At 31.5% G+C, this 19,544-nt stretch overlaps 8 protein-coding genes across 8 annotated transcripts; 4 read left to right on the top strand and 4 right to left on the bottom strand.

Annotated features, from left to right (window-relative positions):
* Positions 1 to 452: 452 nt before the first annotated feature.
* On the top strand, positions 453 to 2,121 carry utp14 (U3 snoRNP protein; the record flags this gene model as incomplete). Its single annotated transcript, XM_020581544.1, has 2 exons — positions 453 to 1,748; positions 1,819 to 2,121. The coding sequence occupies 2 exons, from the start codon at positions 453 to 455 to the stop codon at positions 2,119 to 2,121; spliced, it is 1,599 nt and encodes a 532-aa protein (XP_020427860.1).
* Positions 2,122 to 2,592: 471 nt separating this feature from the next.
* On the bottom strand, positions 2,593 to 5,819 carry PPL_10778 (uncharacterized protein; the record flags this gene model as incomplete). The annotated part of the gene is made up of 4 exons (XM_020581543.1): positions 2,593 to 2,669; positions 4,376 to 4,473; positions 4,643 to 4,680; positions 5,736 to 5,819. The coding sequence occupies 4 exons, from the start codon at positions 5,817 to 5,819 to the stop codon at positions 2,593 to 2,595; spliced, it is 297 nt and encodes a 98-aa protein (XP_020427859.1).
* A 1,873-nt stretch (positions 5,820 to 7,692) lies between these two features.
* Positions 7,693 to 8,783, top strand: PPL_10777 (uncharacterized protein; the record flags this gene model as incomplete). Its single annotated transcript, XM_020581542.1, has 2 exons — positions 7,693 to 8,607; positions 8,691 to 8,783. 2 exons carry the CDS (start codon positions 7,693 to 7,695, stop codon positions 8,781 to 8,783), a joined length of 1,008 nt encoding a protein of 335 aa, XP_020427858.1.
* Positions 8,784 to 8,997: 214 nt separating this feature from the next.
* PPL_10776 (uncharacterized protein) lies at positions 8,998 to 10,296 on the top strand (the record flags this gene model as incomplete). Its single annotated transcript, XM_020581541.1, has 2 exons — positions 8,998 to 9,174; positions 9,241 to 10,296. 2 exons carry the CDS (start codon positions 8,998 to 9,000, stop codon positions 10,294 to 10,296), a joined length of 1,233 nt encoding a protein of 410 aa, XP_020427857.1.
* A 1,430-nt stretch (positions 10,297 to 11,726) lies between these two features.
* Positions 11,727 to 12,694, bottom strand: PPL_10775 (uncharacterized protein; the record flags this gene model as incomplete). Its single annotated transcript, XM_020581540.1, has 2 exons — positions 11,727 to 11,941; positions 12,145 to 12,694. 2 exons carry the CDS (start codon positions 12,692 to 12,694, stop codon positions 11,727 to 11,729), a joined length of 765 nt encoding a protein of 254 aa, XP_020427856.1.
* A 586-nt stretch (positions 12,695 to 13,280) lies between these two features.
* On the bottom strand, positions 13,281 to 15,832 carry PPL_10774 (uncharacterized protein; the record flags this gene model as incomplete). The annotated part of the gene is made up of 3 exons (XM_020581539.1): positions 13,281 to 13,495; positions 13,762 to 14,220; positions 14,668 to 15,832. The coding sequence occupies 3 exons, from the start codon at positions 15,830 to 15,832 to the stop codon at positions 13,281 to 13,283; spliced, it is 1,839 nt and encodes a 612-aa protein (XP_020427855.1).
* A 498-nt stretch (positions 15,833 to 16,330) lies between these two features.
* PPL_10773 (uncharacterized protein) lies at positions 16,331 to 17,120 on the bottom strand (the record flags this gene model as incomplete). Its single annotated transcript, XM_020581538.1, has 3 exons — positions 16,331 to 16,678; positions 16,876 to 16,997; positions 17,051 to 17,120. 3 exons carry the CDS (start codon positions 17,118 to 17,120, stop codon positions 16,331 to 16,333), a joined length of 540 nt encoding a protein of 179 aa, XP_020427854.1.
* Positions 17,121 to 17,825: 705 nt separating this feature from the next.
* PPL_10772 (WD40 repeat domain-containing protein) lies at positions 17,826 to 19,533 on the top strand (the record flags this gene model as incomplete). Its single annotated transcript, XM_020581537.1, has 5 exons — positions 17,826 to 18,339; positions 18,425 to 18,529; positions 18,636 to 18,895; positions 18,999 to 19,353; positions 19,442 to 19,533. 5 exons carry the CDS (start codon positions 17,826 to 17,828, stop codon positions 19,531 to 19,533), a joined length of 1,326 nt encoding a protein of 441 aa, XP_020427853.1.
* Between the last annotated feature and the right edge of the window lie 11 nt (positions 19,534 to 19,544).

The following is a 19,544-nucleotide window of genomic DNA, read 5'->3' as shown; positions in this document are numbered from 1 at the left end:
AGGCAACACAAAAAATTTTGAACAAGTGGATGCCGTTCATTCAGGCAGAGAAAGAAAAGGCAACCAAAGTGTTTGAGTCAAAGATAAAGTTGAATCAAACCGTTTCTTTGGCTGCTGCGGCGTCGTCGCTTGCCAACGCGTCTGACCTTTCGTCGGAGATCAACGCTGCGCTGAGCGAGAGTGGAATGCAGCCGGTCAGCCACAAGGAGAAGGCCAACTCCGAAGAGGAGCGCAAGCGTCTGAGAGAGATCATCAAGCTGCGTAACATTATGTTCTACCAGGAGATCAAGAACAAGCGTAAATCCAAGATCAAATCAAAGACCTATCGTAAGATTCAGAAGAAACAAAAGGAGAAAGACAGCCAGAAGCGTGAGGAGGAACTGGCCAGACTCGATCCGGAGTATGCCAAGCGCAAGCAGGCAATGGCCGAGGAGCAGAGAATCCGTGAGAGAATGACACTGCGTCACAAGAACAACAGTAAGTTCATGAAGAGTGCACTCAAGGGTGGATTGACCAGTGAGATTCGTCAGGATATCAATGAGAGAAAGGAGCTATCCAAGTCGCTGATGGGACGTATGAATAGACGTAAAGGAGAGAAAGATAGTGACGATGAAGTTGATAGTGGAGATGATGAAGTTGTCGCTCCAACAACTAAATCAAAACAACAACCTAAAGAAATAACAAGAACCGATGTTGATTCAATCGATCCGGCAATGTCAATGAAAGATAGAATTCAAGCAAAGTTGGATCTCTTGGGAATGTCGGAGCAAGTCGATCTCAAAGAGACTGGAATCAACGGAATGAAGTTTATGCAATCAAAGTTGGAGCGTGATCTCGATAGAAAGTTGAAGAAGAGCGTATCCGGTGGTAGCGATGACTACGAGCAGCAGGAGGAGGAAGCTCAGATGACCATTCTCGAGAATGAGAATCGTATTGCCGTTCATAGACCGGTCCGCTCCAACAAGGCGGTGTTGAGTGCCGAACAACTAGCAAGTGGACATACTCAACTCGATCAAGTTGCATTGTCTGGAGGTCACAAGATGAGAATGTCAGAGCAAATCTCAATTGGAAAGCAACAACAATCTATGAAAACAGAGAACATTCAAGGTGGAAACAAGAAACAGGAAACCAAATCGATTAAAGTAAACAAGGAGATCGATGAAGACAATTTAGACGAACAAATGGAGAATCCATGGTTGGAAGTCACCAAATCCAACAAGTCTGGAAAGAACAAGGAAAAGAAGAAACAATCACAAAAGGTTTTAGTTGATATGGATAATATTGTACCTATTAACAATAATAATATTAATAATAGTAACAATAAGAGAAAGAATGTAGATAGTATAGATAAAACAACAACAACAACAACAACAGATAATAATATTAATAATAAGTTAGAAGATAATAATAGTAATAAGAAGAGAAAACATCCAGGAATGTCATTGATTACATCGAATAAACAAAAGGAGTTACTTTTGGAAGCGTTCGCCAGAGACAATGTTGAAGACGAGTTTGCCAAGGCCAAGCAGGAGCTGTTGGAGCAAGAGTTGGAGAAACACGAAGAGGAGAACGCTCCACCCAAACAACTACCGGGCTGGGGATCGTGGACTGGCGATGGAATCAAAGAAAAGAAGGTTGACGAAGCCAAGCTAAAGAGAGAGCGTGAAGCTAAACTCAAAGCAATTGCACAGAAGCGATCCGATTATAAAAACAGTAGAGTTGTAATCGATGAGAAATCAAATATTTCCGTAAGTTTAAACAACTGTTATTTTTGATACTTATTTCAATCATTTAAAATTAACTTTAATTAATTTGTAGGGTGTATCTAAATATTTATTGAGTAAAACACCGATGCATTATGAGAGTAAAGAACAATATGAAAGTACACTGGAGGTACCACTTGGAAAAGATTGGAATACTCGTACTGTCTACCAGAAACTCATTGAACCGAAACTCTCTGTTGCTGCCGGAACCTATATTAAACCGGTGACACGTGCCGATCGTAATCATGTCACTCACCAAATCAATCTCAACAAAAAAGAATCTAATAAGGTCACTTCTCTTAAACAAACAAACAATAACAACAACAACAATAACAATAAGAAACAAAAATCAAAATAAATCGAAAATAAAACAAAATTAAATTAAATCTAAAATTGTCATCAATATACCCATCTCTGGAACCCAATAACCACAACAACAACAAATAAACTCTTTTTTCCACTTTTAGATTTAAAATGTTATGTAATTACCTTTTGTTGTGTTGTGTTATTTTACAGAAAATACAAGTTACCATTTTCAAGGCCATCAAATAGTGTTAGATCAGCAGTAGACCCACAAACATTAAATGTTTATTTTCATTCTCATTCTCACACCTTGTTTTAAAACAAAGTTAAAAATAAACAATAAAAAAAAAATCTATTGATTTAACAATTAAATCAATGTTGTTGTAATGAATTTTATTATTAATTCATTGTTGTATCACAAAACATCTCCTATTGTTTACTTAGAGTTCTTCTATTTTAGTGGAGATTTTGCTGATTATTTACTTATGTATCGTATGTGATTGAGTTAGATTTAAGCTGTTGTTGTTCATTTCAATACTATTGGTCTTTCATTTATGAAAGACTTGAAGATAATATTTGGTTTGATTACAATTAAACCCATTTCTTTTGTAAATAAAATACTATTGCTTTATCAAAATTGATGAATGTTGGGTGTGTGTGTGTGTGTGCGAAGTGTGTGTCAAGATCATTTTAAATGATTCACATAGATATTTGTCAAACAAATTATAAATATAATTTGTTTATTTATATTGTTGTTAATGAAGTGGTAATTTCTTAATTATGTGTTTTTTGGACCATCTTAGAAGATCAAAAAAGAAAATGAAAGAGTGGAGAGGGGTTTAATGTTCTTAAATGTGTGGTATCAATAATAAAGATATAAATAATGATTAATTTTATTATGATAAATATGATATTATTTATTTTTATATTTTATTATTTATAGATTGATTTCTTATTTTATCTATTACATCAATTTAATAATTATTCAAAAATTAAATTTTAAATATCTATTTAACAAAAATCCTTATAAAATTCTATATAACTTAAAGTGTATGTCTAACAAAATTTTAAATCTTTATCGAATTTATCCGTTTCATGTGGTTATTTTTATTGATAATACATACACAAAGAATCAAAAATAAAATCATAATTTTGATGAACATGACAACAAAATTGTTTTTTTTTTATTATTATTTTGATATTATTCAAATTCAGATACAGTATCATTGTGTGTATAGCTACTGTATAATAATATAAAAACAAATAATAATAAAGGTTCAATTCATAAATTGTGTTGGTAATATAAAAAAATCAGAATATTTTATGGATTTTTTATTGGTTTGTTCAGATACATTTAAATATTTAAAAAATGAAATATAATTAAATAAATAGTACCAATATTACTATTAATGCCCATCAGTTTATAATTTTAATCAAAACATCCATACATTGACTATCATTGCAACTATACCTTGTATTTGTAAAATTATAATTTTATTTTTTTTTTTTGATTTTTTTTTTTTTTAGATATTTATTTATTTATTTTTATCTATCTTTATTAAAATTAATCATATGTTAGATATATAGCTATTATTATTTATTATTAATTATTTTCACTATTATATATATTTAATGATAATATTTTTAAATAGATTTAAGAAAAAAATAAATTAATACTAGATTCTTCTCTTTAAAATTATTACCATTTTTAGTCATTGGGTAAGTTCAAAACTACTTGGTTTGCCTATTGTTTTTAACATAATTGGAAGGAAAGACACAAAAAATTATTTTTTTTAGAGTTTTTTTTGCAAAAATCTTTGAAACTTTATCTTTTCTTTAAGACTAACAACACAACTCATGTTAAATCTAATTGTTCAAAATACAATAGTATCTTTGATTTATTATAAAGAAAGTTTCAGATGATTCAACCCAACTTATTATTATCATCATCGTCATACTTTAAAAATAACAATTTTAAATATCAGAGCTGATATATCAATCATCACACCTCCTCCTCACTTGTACAGAATTATTAGTTTAAATCATCAACTACTACAACAAACACATTGTATCTCCCAATAGTCTCTATAATACAAACAAATAGATAAGAGTATTTTTATGTGTGTGTGTGTGTTGTATCTAAAAACACTTTTGTTAAACTGTTTTTAGTCTTTGTGATTGTCGATGATCACATTAAAGAGCAAACGGGCTAATCAGATCTAACCTGCCGTAAATAAATACACCACCTCTCACCAACAACACATTAGACAACAAATGTGTCATTTTAAAAACACATCTATTCCAATTACCACCAATTATTCCACGAACTCTTGGTGAACATTTCACTAAGATACATTTACAATTATTTTTACATTGATTACTTCTTATTGATGTATTTCCAACACAACTAAATAATTTGAAGTTAGCTTTGCCCCAGGCATGTATGGGCAATAACAAAACACGCACAATTATAATTACCCTCTTTTTCAAACAAACCACACATATTTAATTAATCTGGAAACCCTTAAACACAAATCGAAGGAGATTATTTAGTTGTTTTATAAAAAGCACCCCACCTCTTACCACGTTGTATCACATCATTTTGACAAGTTCCCTTTTTTTTGAGTAGTAGCTTAAAGCACAAAAAAAGGTTTGCGTAAACCTTGTGTTGCTAAAAAGGTAAATGAACCCAGTGTTTTTGTTGTGTGATGAGTGTAGCAAAATCTTTTTAATGTAATTTTAAGGTTTTTGCCCCAACAATCATGATATTTATTGGGCTGAAATTTTTTCCTCACCACATCAACAACAACAACTTTGTCAGAATTCTCCAACTGTTTCTTTGATATTGTTAATTTTGATGTGAACCTGTGAACTCACAACACCTATACTCCTAATATTACTGTTAAACAAGTATCACACCCCCGACTCTCTAAAAGTTTAATGTGTTGATGGTACACGAGCGAGGCGCACCAACACAACAATTATTTGTTGTTTGTTGTTGCTTATTGTGTGCACACTGGTGATTAATGTTGATTTTGTAAAAAAAAGTTAGAAAACTAAACAACAACAATAGTTTAGTTTGTAGTGTTTATTGTTTTGTTGTTTTGTTGTTTTGTTGTTGTTTGTTGAAGATTATTGATCTTTTCATGATAATTTAAATTAAATTGCAAAAAAATAATCTTCTTTTAGTTTTTTTAAATAAATTAATTTAATTTAAATTCCTAAGAAAATTTTACACTTTTTTTGAAGTTTTTGATTCGAATCAACATCTACCTCATCATCTTCATTAATAAACAAAATAATATCTTTTAGGCTTTATTTGCTTTAATTTACTTTTTTCAATAATCAATATTATCTACATGTAGAATTAAATATCTATCTTTTTTTCTTTTCCTTCCCTTGTACATGTGCTATTACCTTTCATTGTATCACTAAAATAAAATCACAAATCAAATCCAAATTGTAAATCATAACATATTAGACTTTTTTCATCCATATTAGATTATTTAATATTATCCATTTTTATCCAAATTCCTTTATCATTAAATTATACTCATTATCCGAACAACTCTCATCACCCATTTTTCATTATTTATTTATTAAAGTTAATTTCAATTTTATTTTGTATATAGTTATAAAAACAAATCAAAAACACAAAAAATCAAATACAACTTTCTTATTTTTACACAACTTGGTTTCTCCCTTCCATTTGACACAATTCAAAATATATTCATCGATTCGCTGGCTTTGCATTCTTTTTTTTTAAATTGTCACCAACACTAACCAAATTAAATTCATTTCATTGAATTTTTGATTTCAGTCAAAAATTTTTACTAGATCAAAAAATCTAAAAAACAAATATCCAACTAAATTTAGATTTCGTGTGAAATATTCAATCACCCCATTCCTGATCTTCTTATTATTAATTAATCCAAGATCTTTTAGATTCGAAAAGGTAATTATCAATCTATCTATACCGCTTTCATCTTTTTTTATTCTTTTTTAGTTGTTGTTTTTTTTTAATAATAGTTTTGTTGAACAAGCAATCATCATTTCATTTCTCAAACAACAATCAAACTCACTTAACATAGAGATAAACTAAACAACAATCAAAAACTTAAAATAATAATAATAATATCTATCTATCCTTCAAATAAAAAAATCTTCTTTTTTCTTGATTTTTTTCAAATTCATTCACAGATATTTTAAACACAAACATCAATATCACCTCCTTTCTTCTTTTAATCTATTTATTTATTTATTCTATTTATTTATTTATTTTTAAATTAAATTATCACAAGTGTTATATATTCTAATCTTACACACACAATAATAATAAATATCCATTGTCAGTTCACACTCTTTTGACACCCTAAACTTCCAATAAAAGCAACCATTATTAAATTAACAAAAGAATCAAGATATATTCAGCAAAAAGGTAACCCAACCCACCTATTATAATTTTTTATAAATAAAAACCAATCACTACATATCTTGTTGTTGATTGTTTCAATACCATCATCAATGTTGTTAAGTTTCACACCCAATTGGCAAATAGTCTAGTCTTTATTTGTCATATTTGCACATAACTCAATAATAACAACAAAAACAACATGATCATTCTATTAAAACTCTGTTCTACAATTATAATGCACACAAGAACACACACACACACACAATCAGTAATAGAATAGTTAAAATCAATAATAATTATAGAGTAAAAAATAAAAAAAAATCCCAAAAATAATTACAACAACAAACCAAACTATAATGTGTGTGATTGATTAATATTAAAAGTGCACTTTGCAAAATATAGAACAACACACTCATCAGATAACTTTGAGAAATCAAACGATTGGTGATTTTAAGGAGATAAGAAATAAATAATTTGTTGTTGCAACTCATTTATTTCTAAACAACACCATCACAACAAAAAAGAATCCAATACTCAGCAAATTCTCTGTTAAGATTGGTTTTTCAGCTGAAAATAACAAAAAAAAAATCACACACTTCCTCCACCACCCACCCCACACCGAAAGCCCTCATCAAACTTTTGTGAAAAAACCAAAATTTGTTGTTATTTTTGTGTTGTTATCTTGTTTTTCAATATCCTTTTTTGTATAATATGTTGGTATCGTATCAAAATTTATATAATAATCTAAAAAAGAAACAAAAAAAAATATCTTATTTATTTACAAAAAAAAAAAAAACAAAAACAAAATTAATTTAATACTTTACAGTATTCAATATCTTATCTTCTTCTAATCAGCAAGCAACAAACAATACAACAATAAGATAACTTAACTATCTTGTTATTTGTTTCGTATTTGTTTTTTATTTATTTTTACAACTTTTTTTATTTTTTTATTTATTTTTTCGTTTCAAGATTTTTTAGGTTGTTTTCTAGATTTTTTATTAATTAATTTGGACTTTTATGTTCACACTTTTAGATTATTTTAAAATTAACCAAAAAAAATAGTAATTTTTAACCACGTTTTTTACGTTGTCAACAGACAACAGCAATATAATTATATATTTTAGTAAAAAACGAAACCAGCCAACACACGAGTCTGTCCAAATCTCAACCAAAAAAAAACGAACTAAAAAAAAAAATCAACCAAAAAAAATGAAACATAAAAACTCACATTATAATCAGATTGAAATCGGTCCAGAAGATATCAGTAGATCTTCTTCGAGATACTTTGTTAGCAACCACCATCATCATAATCAACTCCAGCTCCACCACCACGGTTATCACTCTACAACTACAGCTGCCTCTATAGATAATTATATGATGGATGATGACAACAATGAAGAAATACTACTTAGAAGTATGATTAAAGATAACAATAATAATAATAACAATGGTTTCACTCATAACACTACTACCAGTACCAATAGATCGAGATCATCATCTTTGTCTTCCTCCCCCAATATCAATAATATTAAATTGAATAGTAGTGGAAATCAAAATAATAACAATAACAACAACAATAATAATAATATAGTAGTACCGGAATATACAAATCAACATAGCAACATTAATAATAATAATAACAACAATCCACCAGTACAATTTAATAATTTCAATGAAAAATTATTGTTTATAAAGAAATTATTGGCAACTTCTAAATTTAATCCAACTTCAACCACCACTACCACAACCACCAACAACAAATCAAATTCATCACCAACCACTTTATCAAGTCCAATTTCAAATTTAATGTCAGCTTGTAATTCCTCGTCAGTTGTCATGTCACCTTTAACGGTCGACTCAATTTCCAGGCCAATTTCACCGGTACAAATTATCAGTCCTTCAATGGAGAGTCAGCAGCAACAACACGAAGACCGTGACAATCTCGATAGTGAAGCCGACGAAGACGACGATATGCTCGAATATCCAAGTTCAGTCTCCACCATCCAATCGTATATCAGACAACTCAATGTCTGGATTAGCCAGATCGACCGTTGTTCGCCATCGGCACGTGCCATCGTCTGGGAAAACTACAGAATGACCTGCTTCACCAAAGCCTATCCCGGTGTAGATCCATCGGGTCTCTCGATCTGCGACACACCGTTCTGGAGTGACAAGCGAACCTCCAAGTTCCGTGCTCACTACAACAGCATCATTCGCCAGCCCAATCCCGACTACCACTCGATCAAGATGCTGTACGTCTCGTTTACCGACGCCATCAAGAACAACAGCAATCTCTTTGAGCAGTGTTCACCACAGACCAAGACCGAGGAGGAAGAGGATTCTTTCGACCAAGAGAACTCCGATGTCACACTAAGCAACCCGTTCCTTCTGAATGCCAACCTGTTCCTCTCTGGCTCCGTGTGGGACTGCAGTTTCCCAGCGGCTCTGCAGCAACTCTTGTATCTCTTATATTGGGCGCCACATCTCGACAAACTTCCATCGAATCTCAGAAAGATGATTTGGGAGAACTGTTGCACCTACCCACCATTCAAAGAGTTGACCAGCTCCATCAAGCTAAACAACTTTACCAAAGTCATCAAAGGTTGGAGTAACAATCCAATGCATTACATGCTTGCAATTACCACTCTCTTTGGTTCAATAGGTTTCTTAGTTGAACAAAAAGCTTTAAAGGTAACATAGTTTATAAAGTCTTTTTCTGAAACAAATTAATTAACATTTTATAAACATTTTCTTTAGAATGAATTTACTTATCCAAATTCAACACATTTGGTATTCTCAGAGATTGACAATAATCAATCGTATTCCCCACAACAGCCATCAACACCGATTCAACCGGATCAACAAATCGACGTACCAGAGTTGTCCAACAAGAAAAAGAAACTCAAGAAATCAAAGAGTATCGATCAAGCAGAGAGAGTCCCATCGATGTCACCAATCTCTATAAAACAAACTTCCTCCTCCAACAATAACAATAACAATAGTTATCTCTCACCAAGTTCATCATTTTCAGCATCCGACGATCTCGCTTCCGATAGTGAGATGAATTTGTCAATCGATTCTTCTTCAAATTCCAACAAATCATCAAAGGACGACAATAACCACAATAACAAAATCTCGAGTATCGATTCAATCAGCTCAATGATTGACAAGGCAATTAAATCATCTGTCACCAACAACATCAACAACACCGCCAACAAAAAACCAATTTCATCATCGACAATCAACACACTTCCAAACAACATCAACTTTACACCAAAGAAACAATCCAATTCCAGATCGAGGTCAGCTTCACTTAACTACACCAATTCATACAATATTTTCAACTCCAAAAACAACAACAATTCCAACAACACTGTCAACTCCAATGTTGCCAACAGTAGTAAACCAATTAGAAGTACATTACATCTTTCGTCAGATTCTGTTCCAGTGACTGCAGGCTACATTACACCAACAACCGTATCGGAAATGAATGCAGTCTCAGCAGTGCCAGTTGATATTGCCAACGATGGAAGTTCTCTCGATGTCCTCGCAATGACCGCATTCCAATTCGAAGGTTTGGATGAAGCTTCCAAGGAAAACAATAACATCAGCAGCAACAACAACAACAACACTTCCATTTCCAGCAGCAATGAAAACAACCGTTTCGACAACAATTGCTCCAACGAAGAAGAAATGGTACCAAAAACCAAAGAAAACAATAAGAGTTTTCTCAGTAGAAAGAGAAGATACTCAACCGAGCTCGAAGAGAAACAAGATGCAACAATGAATATTAATAATATCCTTTGTTCTTAGGCATCAATCGAAATGTCATCTCTCATATCCATCCTTTAACAATTCCTCTATTGCAAAACAACCTATCTAACAATACAATAACAACAACCAAAAACCAACAAGATTGTAAATAATCGATAATTTTTTTTAAAACAACCAAACAAACAAACAATCAATAATCTATTTAAAATATACCGAATACAACTCAAATGTAGATAGCACTTATCCATCCTTCAATGTCCAATCTAAAACCACCCAAACCGATTAATTGATCTTTTTTAAACCAAGAGTTCAATTCAAGTGAATCAATCACAACGATGATGTCAAGTTAAATGTTGATCATATTCACACCTCCCAATCCAAAAATCCAATCATCAACCAACCAACCAACCAATCAATTCTATAGATATTATATATTAAAGATATTTATATATTTTTCATTCAAACATTTTGTGTCTTTCATTGCCCACAATCTATTTTTTTTACCAAAAATCCAATAATATTTGGATCATCCTCTTTATACATAAATAAAATTTTATTTATTCATCAAAAAAGCATTAGTATCACTTTAATTATTGACCTTAATTCAATTTAGATTATCACAAGATCAGTTTACAAACTATACAAAATATTAAGCTTTGGTTTTTGGACTAATTACCTAATTAAGTTGAGACTTGAGACAGTCTTTGTGGAAGTTGTTGTAAATAGTTGATTTGTAGTTGTCTATTATCTTGAATCTGAGTTGGAATTGTTTTAAAATTTTAAAATCATTTTTATAAATCCAATTTTATTATTATCATAAGATATGTAAAGATATTTAAACAAGTATAAATGTAATTAATTATTTATTTTAATAAATATAGATTACCAATTTTTATTTCTTTGACATATCTTTAGGGAATCATAATTATTCAACAATTGTTGATTTGTTGTTATGGGCTTGTTGAGGTTATGTATATGTTCGGATGGGAGTCTGGTCTACATTTCAAATTAATTTTATATCAACAGTGAATATCCGGGAGATTTTGGTAATTAACAAAAACACAATTCAACATGTGAGCACTTTATTTATTTAACAAACTCATCCATATAAGTCCGAGTGATAGGTTGAGGTTATCTGTCATTAACCAAATCAAAGGAAGTTTATTACTTTTTACATCTCTTTGCAATATAAACAATCATTAAATTTTAATTAAATAGTAGATCTTACATTGTAAATTATTTATTTATATACAAATTCACTTTTAGGATATCGATCACTTAGAAATTGATAGGTTTGAGAAAGTTGTCTTTGTGTCATCACATCGCCATTTGGCAATGTGACGTTTTCACCTCTTTTAAGTGTTCGAGAAAGAAATAAATAGTTGTCACCCATGCTAGGTCTGAGTCGTATCAGTTCGAGAAAGATCTGTTGAAGTTCTTTCTCTTTTCCAGCGGGCGGAAACATCGTTTCATTTTCCATTGCTGTTATCAGACTTACGTAGGCGTAGTCGTCCTCTGGATTGGCTTTGAGTGCATGCATATAGATTTGTCGGGAGTTCACCGGTGAGTTGTAATAGCTGTTGGGAAGCGTTACCGTTTCGTTGCTGTCCATCGATCTCGCCAGGTTGGTGTGAGCATCTTTGAAGTTTCCCTTCAGCTTTATCGTGTGAAGATACAGGTCTTTCTTGTTCCAAGATTTACCGTTAGGTAGTGTGATTGTCTGTTTGTTGTCATCGAGCTGATTGCCAAGATAAAAGTAATAGTCTGGCATTGTGGGATCGTGTTTCATTGCGAGGAGAATCAACTTTTTCTTGTCGACAATCTCGCCCGAAACCATCTTTATTTTCTCTGTGGGCAACAGTCTAACCGCCAGTGTCATATAGATACTTGCTTGCTTGGGACTGAGGTGAATGATTTGCAATAGCAGTTGATTGATATTCATTGTCTTTCCATTGTTTAGTGTTACATATCCATCATCGTTGTTTGTGTCTTGCAAGTAGAATGCCAAAGCCGCATAGAAATCCGCTTCGTTTGGGTTCAACTCTACGCATTTCGCTATGATATGCATCTTTGATAGCCTCTTGCCATTGATTGTTACAATTTCGTAGGGTGTCATGCTCTCATAGAGTTTAATTAATGGATTCAAACTGCTTGGATCCATCTCTACAACCTTGACATACATTAGCTTGGCATCCACTACTTGTCCGGTGTGCAGCTTCACTGTTTCACCAGGTTGGAGTACCGTTGCAAGTGCAACATATGGTTCTTTTTCATTAGGCCGCAAACGAATCGCTTGCACCGCCTTTTCCTTTACACTGTTCCTATTACTATCATTAGACATAAAGATTTTGTATGCATCACCAAGTTTTTCTAGATTTCTTGGATCGTTTGGATTGATTCCTAGTTTTGTTACATATTGCAAAAATGCTGGGTCCATATTTATTATTATAATTTATTATTGTTATTATTTATTATGTTGTTTTAATCTGGACTTTACAGACCCACAAAAAATAATCGACCTAACTAAATTAAGACTTTTTCTATTTATTTTTTTTCAAAGATTTTCGAAAAATTTGGTTTCTCGTTTACCACAACATACAATACAAGTCATGACTATTTCATTTATCCTATCTGAACAATAAATAGCTTTAAGATATAATCTATTCAAAAGAAAACTTCATTATTAAGTACTCTATAAACTATCATTGTACTTCTTTAGAATAATAAATGCATTCAATACAAACAAACGTTTAATTAAACAATAGTTGATCTAATAGAAATAATAATCATTTATTTATTTATATACAAATTCACTTTTAGGATATCGATCACTTAGAAATTGATAGGTTTGAAAAAGATGTCTTTGGGTCATCACATCGCCATTTGGCAATGTGACGTTTTCACCTCTTTTAAGTGTTCGAGAAAGTAATAAATAGTTGTCACCCATACTCGGTCTGAGTCGTATCAGTTCGAGAAAGATCTGTTGAAGTTCTTTCTCTTTTCCAGCGGGCGGAAACATCATTTCATTTTCCAGAGAAGATATCAGACTGACGTAGGCATAGTGGTCCTCTGGATTGGCTTTGAGTGCATGCATATAGATTTGCACTGAATTCACCGGTGAATTGTAATAGCTGTTGGGAAGCATTACCGTTTCGTTGCTGTCCATCGATCTCGCCAGGTTGGTGTGAGCATCTTTGAAGTTTCCCTTCAGCTTTATCGTGTGAAGATACAGGTCTTTCTTGTTCCAAGATTTACCGTTAGGTAGTGTGATTGTCTGTTTGTTGTCATCGAGCTGATTGCCAAGATAAAAGTAATAGTCTGGCATTGTGGGATCGTGTTTCATTGCGAGGAGAATCAACTTTTTCTTGTCGACAACCTCGCCCGAAACCATCGTTAGTTTCTCGGTGGGCGCGACCCGAACTGCCAGTCTCATATAGACCTTCGCTTGCGTGGGACTGAGGTGAATGATTTGCAATAGCAGTTGTTTGATATTCATTGTTTTACCATTGTTTAGAGTTATGTATCCTTCAACGTTGTTTGTCTCTTGTAGGTAGGTAGTTAAATGCGCATAGTAATCGGATTCGTTTGGATTCAACTCTACGCACTTCGCTATGACCTGCATCTTTGAAAGCCGCTTGCCATTGATTGTTACAGATTCGTAGTTTCCCATGCATTCATTGAGATTAACGTATGCATCCAAAAGATTCGGATCCAACTCTATAATCTTTATATACAATTGCTTGGCATCCACTACTTGGCCGGTATGCAGCTTCGCTGTTTCACCAGGTTTCAGTGTCAACAACAGCGCAAGATATGTTTCAGTTTCATTCGGACTTAATTCAATCGCTTTTACTGCCATGTCTTTCATATGATTCCTATTTTTATCAATTGCTACATAGTTATTGAAAGCATCTAGAAATTTTGATTGTTGACTTGGATCTGTAGGATTGATTCCTTGTGTTACTAAAAAATTCAAAAACTGTGGATCCATCTATTATTTATTTATTTATTATTTATTATTTTATATATAATATTGTTTATTATACAATTAATTAATATATTTAACATTTTTACCACTTTTTTTTTTTTTTTTTTTTTAATTAATTAATGGTAATCATTTGCATTTGATGTGATTGATTTTAAATGGGGTTTGTTTTCAGTTACAGTATGGAAGGTAATACTATTCACAAAAAATGATTTTAGATATCTTTAAAGAATTTTCTTTTGAATTTATTAACAATAAACAATTATTTTAATTATTATTTTATTTATATATATTTTTTACAATGTGATCACAATATTTTGGTAATAGTCACTGATCTATTTTTTTTTTTTCGATTAACTTTAAAAATAAATGAAAAAATAGATATTATTATTTTGGTGACTATCAATGAAAATGAAAGTATTGACTTTGATGATATCTATCTTGTACGAATTCAAATGTTTGCATAAGTTGTCTCTTTGTCATATGCTCACCACTTGGCAACATTATGGTTTCAGTGTCGGAATGAAGTGTCTGTGAAAGATATAAATAGTTTATAGCTTTGCCAGGATTGATATCGACCAACTGGAGATAGATTGCTTGCTTAGTCATTACACGACCAGAGATAAGTGTAATGGTTTCCCAATCTTGAAAATCCTCAAGAATATAGTAGTAGATACAATCGTGTGTTGGATTGATGTTGAGAGCTTTCAAGTAGAGATGTCTCTTTGTCGCCATCTCACCGAATGGCAATCTGATGGTATCGTGCTTCTTCATCTCCTTGGCCAACATGATGTATGCACTCTCACTGATTGGATTCAACTTGATCGCTTGCAAATACAGTTGTTTCTTGTTCATCGTTCTTCCATTTGGCAACTTGACTGTAGCATGACTTCCTTCGATACTGTCGGCAAGGAACAAGTAGAAATCCGATTCGTCAGGCTCGAGTTTGATGGCATGCAGACTCAGCTTTTGTTTATCCATCTTCTCACCGGAGAGCAGTGTGATGCTTTCGAAATTGTCTTTGAGTTTCGCAGCAAGAGCAACGTATATACCGGCGATTCGCGGACTCAATGAGATGATTTTCAAAAGAATCTGCTTGTAGCTGAGTGTTTCGCCGCTGTTGAGAGTCACCGATTCATTTTCAAGGTCTTTTTTCTCGAGGAACGAAAGCATCGAAATGTAGAGTTCTTCATTGGTGGGATTCAATTCCACTGCTTTCAAGAGTAGTTGCAACTTTGTCATTTTCTTGCCATTGAGCAATCTGACCGATTCATTCCCTTCCTCCTCTATTGCCAGATAGTAATAAGCATTCCACTTGTTTGGATTGGAATGTATCACCTTTAAAAACAGTTTTTCACGGTCCAATATATCACCATCGGGCAGCTGAACAGACTCGCCAACTTTCAAACAAGTACCAAGAATGAAATATAAATCAACAAAGTTTGGCTCCATTCTGATTGCTTCCAATGTAATTGCTTTCATTGTCATCTCTTGTTTCTTAAATCTATTGTTTGTGATAACAGCATTAAAAAGTTGAACGAAATGAGGATCAACACCTCTCTGTAAAATTGTAAATATTAATTTTTCCATATTTTTATTTAATTATTATTTATATCTAACAATCTATATAAACTAACAAACTATATAGCAAGCTATTTAACTATAATACTATTCTGTTGCTATTCAACATTATGTTTGTTTATTTTTTAACTATTTATTTATATTCATTTTAAAGATCAATTCACCAATTCATTTTCTTGTAAACGATTTTAATTATTAATAAATATACAACTATCAAATTTGTCAATCAAAAAACCAAATCCAAATTGGCGCAACATTTTATTTTATTTTATTAAAATAAATAGAAAAAACATACAACTATGATCAATTTAGATTGATAAATTGTTAATCAAAAAACTATTTTTCTTTTTATCATCAGAAACAACATCCCTTTTATAATATTTTTGTTTCTTTGGTGTTACAAAAAAACAACTAACCAATGTTCAATGTTTAAAGGATTTATTATTTCGATAGTTGAGGGTGAGTGAAGATCTTCATTGGTTGGATTCAATTCGAGTTCTAATCTGGTCATTGAATGACCATTGGAAGTGTAACTAATGGTCCACCGCCATTCTCAATCGACATATATAAATATGAATTCCATTTGATTGGATTGCGATGATTTGCCTTGAGAAACAGTGGCTCTCGATTCATTATCTTTCCATTTGGAAGTTGAACAGATTCTCTGACTTTCAGATAAGTACCAAGAATGAAATTTAAATCATTGTTCCAACTGATTGCTTCCAATGTAATTGATTTCAATGTCACATCTTGATTCTTCTTTATATTATTAACAATAGATATAAAAAGTTGAATGAAATGAGGATCAACACCTCTACTTAAATATTTATTATAAACATTTGAAATTGATTCTATCTTAAACAAAAAATAACTATATTAACTTTAAAATAAATAAATATGTTTGTTAAACATCATTTATTTATAATGTTATTTATTAATTTATTATAAATTATCATTATTTTATTAATAAATACAAATTTGTCAATCAAAAATAAATTCCATTTTTGATCATCGCAATATTACTTTTTTTATTTTTTTCTTTGTGTACATACTTTAAAAAAGTTAAAATAAAAATGTTGTAATAAACGGATAGTTTCATAATCTTTCAACAGGATTTCATCATTACCCAACAGTGGGACAATGCAACGGTAGAGATCACCATTGTGGGGGACGACTTTGTACGAAGTCAATAACAACCCTATTCTATCGGCGGAATCTTAGTTTGACAATGCATTGAAGTCTTTGGATCAACAGCTTTTTTGAGCAAATCTTCAATACTATCCATTTTCGATTCCATATTTATTTATTTATAAATATAAAACAAATAAAGTTTAACTAACTATGAAATATTAAAATATAAATAAAAAAACAAAAAAAAAAAAAAAAACCTAAGACCATTCTCTTTATATATCATGATTTATCTGTAAATCTGTCTTTTGTCGAAAAGTCATTCTATAGAGCGCACCTTAAATCGCTTGCTTTAGAGAAACCAAAAGAAATTAAAAAAATATCTATGTATATATTCATAGTATATAAACTGAAATGGCTTGAGGAATCACCATTGAATATTTATAGTCTATCATTTATTAATTTGTCTATTTAAATTAAAAATTCAATTCGCTCAAAATTTTAAAATAATAATAAATATTTATTCATCTGATTTTTTGAATTCAGTTCAAAATTTTTTATTTTTTTAGTTAAAATGTTCAAATTTATTCGTTATAACAATTGTTGGAGAAAATCGCGATAAATAAATGATTTTGTAATTTTAGAAATAATAATAATAATAATCAACTATAAATACATTAAGATAGATAGTTAGTTAGTTATTAGGAAAAAACAATAAGATATATATAATTCATTCATAGAGAATAAAAAAACAAAACAAAACAAAAAACAAAAATATAGTAACTTGTTGTGTTAGTGTGGCTATAGAAAAAATAATAATAATAAAAAAATAATAAAAACAAAAAAAAAAAAAAACAAAAAGTTTACCAATAATATGAATACAACAGGTGGTGGTGGTGGTATTGGTGGTGGCAATGGTGGTGGTTTGCCTACAGGACAACAGCAACAGCAACAGCAACAACAACAACAACAACAACAAACAACCAGTAGCATTCTAGGTGCAAGTCGTAATCTACAGAATTCACTGATCTCTCTGATAAGAATGTCTAATATGCCACGTGATCTGACGGACCTACTGGCAACGTCGTTCGATAACAGTGAAATAAATGAACTCTTGAACAGCTCCATACTTACACCCAGCTTCTCGACGACACAACATCAACAACATATGCTCAGTCAACAGACAATCACTCGAGGTGTACTCGGTGACGTCACATTTCTCAAGGAACACAATCGCCCTGTGAAATCAGTTGACTTCTCACCCACCGACGATCATCTCTTTGTTTCAGTCGGTAACGACGGAAAATGTAACCTCTTTGATGCCAGACTCGTAAAACTACTCTCTAGTACTCTCATCACATTCCAAGGTGCAACACAACTAACTGGAGGTATGAATATCATTTGAATAACAAACATAATACATTATCTTTATTTACATGTTTTCTTGCTAAATATATATATATATATATATAGTTAAATTCATAAGTGGAGGTAGTAGATTAGCAATGACGACATCAACCAATAAACTATTGATATATGATATAGAGAAGAGTTCAATTATACAATCTGTTGATAAATGTATGTTAGATAGTTAGTCACTTAGTTAGTTAGTTATTATATAGGTTATTATAGTATTAATAATGAATGAATATGATCATGTTGTTGTTGTTGTTGTATTGTTTAGGTGTTGTTGCAGGTTTGAATATAAGATGTCCAATAGCAGTGGATCCATCGAATTCAAATTATATAATGTTACCGAATTATATTGGAAGAGGTATTTCACATTTGGATTTGAGAACATCGACTATAGCTAGCAATATGGAAGAGATACACGAATCACAGATCAACGATATTCAGATACTAGATAGAGCATGGGCCAGAGAGTTTGGCGTTGTAAATAGTCAACCAGTAATTCTAACAGGATCGTCAGACAACTCTTGCAAAGTAATATAATAATAGATAATCATCATCATCATCATTATAATCATCAAATGGCTAATCATCTATCAAATAATATCAAAATATTATATAACATTCATATTTATAGATTACAGATTCACAAAAACATACATTAAAGAAAATAGAATACAGAACACCTGTGTTGTCATTTGTAAATACACCAGAACCACCCAATGCAAATAGCTCTTGCTATGCAGTGGGTACCGACAAACTAAATATCTATTCGATCGGTGGCAATGATCCGATTTTCTCATCGATATTGCCAGGCTGTCGACATGTAAACAGACTCAGATACACCAGAAACGGTAATCATTTGTTTTGCTCGACAAGCGACGGCAGTCTCAGAATGTACAAAAGAAACAATCTCAACTATGAACTCAACGGTCTCGTTTTTAAACATGCAAAAGATATACAAGATTTTTCAATTTCAAAAAATGATGAATGTAAGTGTTATAAAACAAACAAACTGTGTTACACAATTAATCTTTTAATAATAATTATTAACATCATCATTATTATCATTACCAATAGATATTATTAGTGCATCTGGTGATAACAATATAGGTTTAATAAGAATTGGTGATCCTACAGCAGGTGGATCTGAATGTGGGTCACTTTGTTAAAACAATTTGTT

The sequence above is a fragment of the Heterostelium album genome, assembly GCF_000004825.1.
Source record: "Heterostelium album PN500 unplaced genomic scaffold PPL_scaffold15, whole genome shotgun sequence".
Classification (NCBI taxonomy): domain Eukaryota; phylum Evosea; class Eumycetozoa; order Acytosteliales; family Acytosteliaceae; genus Heterostelium; species Heterostelium album.
This window is presented reverse-complemented; position numbering and strand designations above follow the sequence as displayed.